This window comes from Amblyomma maculatum, chromosome 3 (genome assembly GCF_055883805.1).
Source record: "Amblyomma maculatum isolate TAMU_Amacu chromosome 3, ASM5588380v1, whole genome shotgun sequence".
NCBI classification, from domain to species: Eukaryota; Metazoa; Arthropoda; class Arachnida; order Ixodida; family Ixodidae; genus Amblyomma; species Amblyomma maculatum.
Genome location: NC_139346.1, coordinates 150,715,985 through 150,725,500, shown reverse-complemented (window position 1 = coordinate 150,725,500; position 9,516 = coordinate 150,715,985). Strand labels below are relative to the sequence as shown.

At 45.2% G+C, this 9,516-nt stretch overlaps 1 protein-coding gene across 1 annotated transcript in view; it reads right to left on the bottom strand.

Moving 5' to 3' along the window:
* Positions 1 to 2,134: 2,134 nt before the first annotated feature.
* The window catches only part of LOC146196450 (uncharacterized), a 43,118-nt gene continuing 35,736 nt past the window's right edge, over positions 2,135 to 9,516 (bottom strand). Inside the window, exons 16-18 of the mRNA XM_084597018.1 lie at positions 7,158 to 7,232; positions 2,716 to 2,795; positions 2,135 to 2,295 (exon numbers count right to left, since the gene is read on the bottom strand). Of these exons, the coding sequence (XP_084453144.1) occupies positions 2,148 to 2,295; positions 2,716 to 2,795; positions 7,158 to 7,232 (303 nt within the window). The 3' untranslated portion in view covers positions 2,135 to 2,147. The remainder of the gene's footprint in view (positions 2,296 to 2,715; positions 2,796 to 7,157; positions 7,233 to 9,516) is intronic.

Here is a 9,516-nt window from a genome sequence, read left to right as displayed (position 1 = left end):
TAAAAGGGAGTTCCTTCCACACGTGACGTCATTTTCTTGTACCATTATATCGCTAAGCGCTGTGCATCATAAAGCGCTTACAGCATAAAAAAAAAAAAAAAATTGTAGTTGAAGTTTTCTTGATAGAAATTAAAAAAAAAATTATTTAATTTTTGCAATTCAGTATTACTGTTCTACATTGTACATTTTGTCCTTTATATTTGCCTTTATCCGCTCAAATGTCGCCATCCGTAGTTGTAAGACACCAAGAACATCCTCACAGATTCCCGCTTTTTTTCCATCATGTGAGTGCCGTTCTCTCATCTGCCATGATCACGACTATGATCATCTACTGTCCCGGCTAGCGCAGTCGGTTTTCTTGAAGACGAATGCACCGTATTTCTTGCTCAATTTATATTTGCTTATATTTTGCTCGAAAGTTTCCGGACATCAACTGGCTTTGGAATTTAATGAATGGAATCTAAGCGGTAAAAACACATTGACCACTGAGCCCTGCAGCGGTGACTAAGTGATTGGGGCACCCGAATGATGAATCCAAGGACACCAGTTCAATCACGGCTGCAACGGAGGCACCCGTGTACTACGCGATGTAACTGCGCGTTGAGGGACCCAGATGGTCGAAACTTCCGGAGAGCTCCATTACGGTGCCCATTATAGCCTCAGTAGATTCCGCACGTTGAATCGTATAAAATAACAAAAAAGAAACAAACAAAAACAAGCCTTATGTGCATCTAGTTCTGCACTAATCCTTGTTTTCTTTTGTGCTGAAGTATTTTCTGCTGTAACACGAGAGCGAGAAATACACCGGATGTCCCAGCCAAATGTACCGGCTTACCGGCGTAGCAATTGTGCGGTATCGAAACCATGAAGCTGACATTCCATCACGGTCCGTGTTCAAAGCCAGCTTCTCTGAAGTTTTCGGCCGTCCTCCGGTCAGAAAACTGTGTTGAACAGCGCTAGTATGCTCGGTCTCAGCAGATGGCCGAGTACTTTACAAGTTTCGTCGAGGATGCCGTCGGCCTTTGTAAGCGCGTGAAGTCACAGTTATCAGAGGCCTATAAGATCAAGCACATTCTGAAAGGAATGGATGACGATACATTTCAGATGTTGTTAGCGCGTGACCTGTGCTCTGTCGCAGAGGACGCCACACTGTGTCAGAGTTTCGACAAACTGCGAAAGCAGGGGCTCTGTATCACGAGCACCAGGCGATGACTATGCGACTCGAGCTTAAGCTCATCGTCTTTACAATGTATTCATTTAGGGCTGGTAAATGAGACGACGCGCATTAATCATAAAACAGAAAGGAGATCAACGTAATGTCCTTACAATGCTTCAGAATGCACATAAAACAGACAACAGCTTTGCGTTGGCATCGTCTTTATTTCCTGCTTACGCAGCAATACAGAGTGGAACCCTCGAATGCTGTTAGGGGTAAATAAAATGTCTCGCAGGGCTGCCGATTCGGTTCCTAACATAACCCTGACCTGACCGAACTGAAATGCTTCATAGCACTCTGCGTTACTTTTTTTTTTTCTTTTTTGATACGACTAAACAAAATATTCTTCCTTTCATCTTTTGGCGGCGTTGCTGAAGGAGCGATGGATCAGTAGTCAGGAAAAGCATACTGTAAGGAGCAGAGGTGTATACCACTCGGCGTATGGTTTGACTCAATTGCCGAGACCGGCTATGAAGAGGCTGATATCATTGGAGCCATATCAGCTCATCCGCTTCGATTTCTGGCGCTGTTGCTTAGCCAGACTGCCAACAGCATTGCAAGAGGAGCAAGTGGTGCAACAGCGCGGGGTGATTTCCCTAATATGCAAGAACATGTATCGAGCTTTGTAGTATCGTAGGTAATATACAGTGCTACTTTTTGTACTGCATTGATTTTCTCTCTCCGTACTCATCGATATTAACGTTTAATCCTCTTTGGTCCTCTCCTGCGATGCCCTCCGTCATGTGGGTGGTCTATATGAAAGTAAATAACTACATCAATAAAACAAAACTGCAGGGGAAATAAAAATGGCATATTTTTCGCGCACGCTGCAGATATGAGAGTCTATCTGCTCTATCTGGTCAAGACAATCTGGTCAAGAAAATGTAAACTTTTGCAGAGGTAAAGGATTGGTAGCTGGAGTAAAACGTCGTTATTTAAACAGTATGCTGAAAACTTCTTGAGGCTTCTTCTCTTGATATATAGAGCAGTTGAACTTGTTGGACCCGCTCATACTGTCAGTGCTTTTGCAGTTGAACGCGTCACCAAACTCCTTAACTGTGGAGATGGACTTTGTGAGTCTGCAATAAAGGAACAAGGTGACGTCATTTCAGACTGCTTGTAGGAGACAGTAAATTAAAACGAACGCGTAAATGGTGGCGCACAGACAACAATCTCCAGACCGAGCACGAAAAACCTTAATCACGATAGTATGAATGAGCAAATAAAACCGAGCATCGCAAACTATGTTCGCGTTTTCCCACTGCTCACATGTGGTCCCAGGGAACTTCAGCATGTTTATTTTGTTCGTGAACAAAGATAGGTCCATAAAAAATAAAAATATTTTGGGGAAAGATCGCAGCTCGCCCACCTTTAGCTTCAGAACATATGACCTGTTGGGACCATGCACGGCATCTCTCATATCCTGAGTCGCTTTGGGAAGTTAAATCCCACAAACCAAACAAAAAAAAAAAAAGTGAAGCGTTGATGTACCCGCTCACCTCAGCCGTCCCGGCACTCCCTGCTGGATCAAGATCTCCTTTGTTACCGCCGGCAGCGGCGCGTAGGACTCACATTGCGACTGCAAAAATGAGAACACTCGCTATAAATTCATCCTCGACGGTATAGACGGCTCCGTTTTGTCACCACAGGTCAATGCTACAAGAATTTTGGATAGGAATTCCGGCTTGCTGCCCTCTTGTCTATTGCTTTGGCGCATTGCAATTAAGAAACTATACCAAGAGACTTAGCTGTTCATCTTTCAAACGCTGTTTTTTGGCCCCAAAGAAAACGAAAACACTACACTAAACTGATTATTTGAGGCGCCAATTTTAACATCTATACCCGCCAAGTTGTGAGCATATACATGCGTCAGATACCAGGAATTGCTCCCTTTCGACAGCGAGGTTCATGTTGCTGAATTGAAGTGGTGAACTGGAAGTGTTAGCCTTCGGTTTTGGCACCACAAGTCAGCTGGAATTTGTGCACTACCATAGAGTTACTACTAGGCAAATAACTGCATCGTAGGCCGAGGAGCATGCAGCTGTTCTTAATGCCCGACTACATCATATGCGAGGATCACAGATAAGTGGTTTTTCTCGCGAATTGCTGTATAACAAACTTTGATTAGCTTCTATCTGGAGCGTTAATGTCTTTAGGGTGTGCTCGCGATTAGTTCGTGAAAATGCAAGCGGAGCTTTATATTGTGCAGCACCCCATTTCGAGAAACATGGAAGATTCCCCTGTCACCATTACATGCTTATCCAGAGTTGCCTGTTGCAGGCTTTACATTTATCATTTTTTCTCTCACCTATCTGGGTGTGAAAAAACAAGACTAGGTTTGGGAAATTTCCGGCTTGTAATCGCCGTCAGACTATGGCCTCTTTATATTTCTGACGCCTGGTCCGAAATATCTCGTTGGAGGCGAGGATTTTGAAATGCAATGTGCGTTGTGGGGTGTGAAAGAAAGGCTGCGTTCTCGCTATCTAGTGAGAATCCAGAAAATGAGGAAAAAAATTGCTGGTGACCCACTGGATTCAGTAAAACATCTACGTCTGTGACTCCCATCCTACCAAAGTATCGCCTTTCCCAGGAATTGCCGATAGGTACACACGCCGTTCTGCGCTGGCTATTTCTCGACATAATTGTATAGCACGACCACTATAAAACGCGCAAACAAAAAAAAAACAACACTCTATAACTTCATAATTACCGTGTCCGTGCTTTTTTGAAAAAGTAGACTGCGAGAGTTACAACATTACGAAGGCTACAACTAGGTATTTGCTTTTAAAGGGATTTTGTGCATTACCTGCAGTTGGTACACCGGAGCAAAGTAAAGCCCATCGTCATAAGGCGCGAAACGCGAGCTGATCTGATTGAACGAAGTGGAGAGAAGGACCGCAAGACTCTGCCGTGGAATTAAGAGAACAACACTGCGTAGCAACGTGTTTGCAATGAAGTCACATTTGGTCGCCGCGTCAGGGCCAGCAGCTTGTAAGCGAATTGTATAGTTACGAATCTGCCGGTGCTTAGCAGTGTGTGTGCGAGGCATTCTGTTGAAGATGTTGAAAATGGAGCGTTGAAGCGATGACGGCGTCTAACCCTGAAGTACACCAAGTGTGCCGAGAAGACTATAGTCCAACCAAACGTATTGTTCATATCAACGTAGAGAGGATAAAATGAGCCTGCTAGACGCCAGACGAGAGAACGCCTCAGAAGCGCCACAGCAAGACAGGCCCTTGAGCCTGCTAGAAGCCAGACTGTAGAGATCGAACGCCTCTGAAACGCCAGAACAAGACTGCCACTTGAGTCGGCTAGACGCAAGACCCTAGAGAACGCCTCTCAAATGCCAGAACAAGACTGCCACTTGAGTCTGCTAGATGCCAGACTCTAGAGAACGCCTCTCAAACGCCCGAACAAGGCTGCCACTCGAGTATGCTAGACGCCAGACTGTAGAGAACCCCTCTGAAACGCCCGAACAAGACTGCCACTTGAGTATGCTAGACGCCACACGCTAGAGAACACCTCTGAAACGCCAGAACAAAACTTCCACTTGAGTCGGCTAGACGCCAGATTCTAGAGAACGCCTCTGAAACGCCAGAACAAAACTACCACTCCAGTCCTCTCGGCCGCCAGTGTCAATTGGCCTTCGCTGAGTAATGCAAGTAAGCTTTTTTTTCGCTTGCACATGAAGTCCCACAGCGAGCTATCTGAGGACTGTACATAACGCACCGCGATTACACATTGCCGTGACCATCATAAGGAGTGGGAGAAAAGATGAAGGCAAAGAAGAGAGAGTGAGTTAGCAATCACGTTTCTTCGCAAATGTCATGGGGGCGGAAAATCCCTCTATAATCTGTTGTTTGCAAACACACCGCTATCAGCCTGCTGAATGCCCCGGTCACAAACACAGGTAAACGCCGTTCTACTTTCTGCGGACGAGGCCATTTTTATAGTAAGTAAAACCAGTTGCCTGTCACATGACAGTGTTATAGGAAGTGTAAGGAAGTTTTTAGTGTAAGAAGTTCGGACATATCTCATTCGAGCAGGCAAAAGGAGAACTGAAGTTGTCGGTGTGCTTATGTTATCATATTAGTAACAATTGTTAAAATTTGTCATGTAACGCAAGCATTCAACAGTCGCTTGGCTACTGATCCGGAGTACCAGGGTTCGAAACCCACCGCGTTTCGATGGAGGCGAAAGGCCTTCGTGTGCTGCGCGATGCCAGTGCACTAAAAAATCACCGGGTGGTAGAAAATATTCTCAAGCCCTCCACGGGTGCCCTATTACACATTTTTTCTCTCTATTTTTATTCACTTTTATCCCCCCCCCCCCCTTCCTTCACGGCATGTTTCAGGTATTCATCGAGAAGTATAACAGATACTGCGCCTTTCCTTACAACGATGAGTTCCTCTGTTATGGACATTTACGGGAAAAAATTACAATGGAGTTGTGAGTAGCCCTTGTGAAATAGGCCTAATGCTGCTAGAAAAGCCCTCTCTAACCCTGCCTACAAGCTGAACTTTTTTACATTTTTATCCAATGCTTGGCAGGGCACCATTGATAAATTATCCATTATGGTGGCACGAAGTGTAAGTCGCGTTCCCACAATGAAGGAAAATAGCCATGGTGGGCAGAAAGGAATTTCATAATGGCAACTCTAGTCTGCTAATCTAGTCTACTATTATCTGGTACACAAGTATCGGTAGTACTTGCGAGCGGGCTAGTAGGCTGTTGTGTGTGTTGTTTGTGTATAACCATGCAGCGCCAGAGGTCTTCGGAGAAGTATCGGTATTCGGTTTTCATTGTCACTGCAAAGGTTCGTAACCGTCGAGTTTAAATCTGAAGACTGAAGTCACTAAGCATTGCAAAGTTATAAAGGATGGTGAACAATATCTTAAATCAACGTACTTTTAAATGCCGCTTCTTCATATTACTAAACTGCGACTTGATAAAGCCGCTAGCTATCAAAGCGCCCTAGAGGACAACAGTGGGCTGACCTCGATGAGGAAGAAATAGAAGAGGTGCAGCTCCCGATATCGACCGAAGCCTCTTTCCCAAAATCCAGGGTCCGTCTTGCTAACCTCAGCTTTTATAACGTCGTACATCTGTGGAAATAAAAATAAAATATTCACCAATACAACAATGCAATCCGGAGGCGACTACAGAGCTAGTGTACCGCGCTGTCTCTTTTTAAGATGCTTTCAAATGCTGTTACTGTAACCCTCTGCGGAATCCTTGACTAAGATTGATTAATTTCGCGCCAAGTACGTGCGCATAGGAATAACCTAATTATAATTTGTTACCGTGGAGAAATACGTTAAACTTTTAACAAACACAGGCCATAAAAAAGGTGAAGAGTTCTCTGCAACCAGAGGTACAAATATGCGCCCTTATTTCGATCAAGCATCTTCCAAAACCCCATCTTGCAAGCAAGGGAAGCAAATGTGGCTTAATTTGGTGGTCGTAGTTTTTTAGCTCTCGAGGGACAATTTACCGTTTACAATGGCATGGAGCTCTAAAACGAGACAAATACAAAAACTTCACGCATGGGCAGTCAATCGGAACATTGCCATGGTTGCGTGTTTTCAGTGACAAAGAGTCTCTTATGGCGCAAATTTGCTTTCTGAGCCCCATGTTTTGCAAAGGAAACGAGTGACGAAAATTTCGGAATCTTTCAGTTTCTCAGCTCCTGGAGGTCGCTCTTTCCGAACGTCGGTAATGTTCTTCGAACTTATTTTCGCCTAGAGGGCTGCGGCCTTGTAGCTGTTGCCCTGTGGGCTGTGGCCCTGCAGCTGGTCCCTGCTTTCTACGTTATTCTCATTTACTGTTCAGGTGCTCACTCCTTCGTCAATGCACGAAACGTAGCAAAACAGAGAATTTCAACAACGCGTGAGCCTGTTTATTCACACATATAATGTGGTGAAATATCTGGAAGCAATACCTGTCGCAACGGGGCAATCATCGCGGCTTCGGACAGCAGAGGTTCTAGTATGCCAACCATGGATTTATGGGCCACCTGCAGAGAAAAACGTCATTCATCAGGTTATTTTCAGAGGGCGCAAGGTGATGACTAATGTGAAACGCGCCGCCCACTTCGTGTGCATTGTTAGTGTTCGTTAGTAGTCGATAGTTGGTCAAGATCAATCCTATCTAGTCCTCCCCTACACGGCGTCTCTCATAGTCAGCTTTGGGATGTTAAATCTCAAATGACTCAAATTATCCTGGGGTGGTTGGTATACGAGGACCGGTTATCTCAGGTAACCTTGGCTGTTATTTTTCGAAGCGCTCTTAGCCTCTCCTGAAGCGCCAAGGAAATTTTGGGAACAAGCAGTCACCGATGTGAAAGTGCGCACCATTTCTGTACCATTGCTGCATCATTAAACGGTGATGAATGTTCCAGAGCTCACCCTTTGAAATCTCTCTCATCACTTGCTTTATGACTGCGAGACGTAGATTACAATTAACGCTGTTTTGTTTCCAGACCATGTTAGCTAAACCTAAGCTAACAAAGCTGATGTCGTCGAAATGTCTTATTTCTCGCTGCTGTTCATTCCGCTTGGCGTGCCGTATCTCACACCGCTAGTTAGTGGTAGATAGTGATCGATAATGATAGTTAGTGGTAGTTAGTGACAGTGATGATAATGACAGAAATAACTGACTATGGCGTCATCACCTGGTGACGGCATGACAAGTCGTGACGTCATAGCCGGATATGTTCGGCAGTGTCTAATACCCAAAACTGACGTCATGGCGAGTCATGACATCCCCAGCCAATTCACGCATATACAAAGCTGGCCCCGCCGGGCGTCCGATCCAGGCGTCCGTGCGACCCCACAGCATATCCTCGGACAATTGTTGCGAACCAACCGGCCCGCTGTAATCCATTTCGAAGCAGGCTGATCACGCGAGTTCATACGGTTAACCCACGGGACACATACGCCACTGCTGACGTAACATATTTATTGTAAGCAAACGCAAACGTAAGCGACTTTAAGACCCGAGATGAAATGTGAAAGGCTGAAGCTTCCCTCATACTTCTCGTTTTTCCTATTTCCCCCGTGAAGTGTAGCCTTCGGAACAAACATTGTTTCACGAAATACTGAGGCAATTTTTTATGCTTCCTGCACGTTGCGACTCTGTGGGGTAACTTATACCACGCACTGTGTAAACCTGTACTGAAATCTGAGACAAATGATGGAATGGGAAGAGGCCTAGAAATTAATTTCCAATTATGACAAGCCCCGAGCGAGCAATGCAGTTAAAAAGCGGAGGCCCTGTGATTGCCGGACACCTGGATCTGAATACCGGTAACCTGTGCAGAGCTAGTGTGGTAACACGTGCTTGAAGTTGACACTGTCTTTTGCGCTAGCCGTAGCTGTATGAAAATTTCGTTGTGGTATGAGCTTAGGTACAGCGCGCTTTGCCTTGATTATACCCCTGGCCATCAGTGAAACGAGGATATTTTAAGAAGCCAAGAATGCTGCTTGTTAAAATGTACACATAATGCGGACACGAGAAACGTGTATACCTTCCGCTCTATAGAACACACTGAAGCCGGCTACATATGTTCTGCATCAGAAATTTTCTCCCTCATGGTCAGAGGGGAATGCTAAGCTAAAGTGCAGGCAGGTTAAAAATTACACCACATGAAGCATGGGCATCAAATGCAATTGTAATGGGAACAATGGAAATGTGCATCGGATTGCAGCTCACGGACATCTAGGAAGAGATGCGACGCAGAGAAGTAGAGTCTTTGTCAAAAGTGTAGAGCTCAGGGGATGTGCTTCTGAGCCGTGTAGTGGCGCTGATTTAACATCAGTGGAGGTCATTTTTATCGGAGAGGGTAGGACAAAAATGTTGTCACGATCAAAAGATTCCGAGCACCGGAAATGCATTACAAGCCGAACAAAGCCACTGCGAGGCAGACCTCCTGGGCTCTAAACTTCTGACAAAGGCTGTACGTCTTGCATTTCGCATGCGGAAGTCAAAATGCGATTTTAGTGCCTAAGCTTTTTTGGAAGAAGAACATATTTGCTTGAAGGATTACAAAACGGGCCCGCGTCCGGCTGGTCTACTTGGAAAAATATCTCCCATGCAACGATGCTGATCGAAGCGGCCAAGAGGAGAGAGGACCTTAACCACAGTTCTTCCTCGCTTTTAGTTGTCCACACTCTTGCGTATTATGGATTTCTTCGAAACTTGTGGCCACATGTGTAATCAGCACTGTTCTTCTGAAATCGTCTTTTTTTCACTCCGTCACATCGATAAAATCCGCTAGAATGCACCAGTTTGGTCAGAGA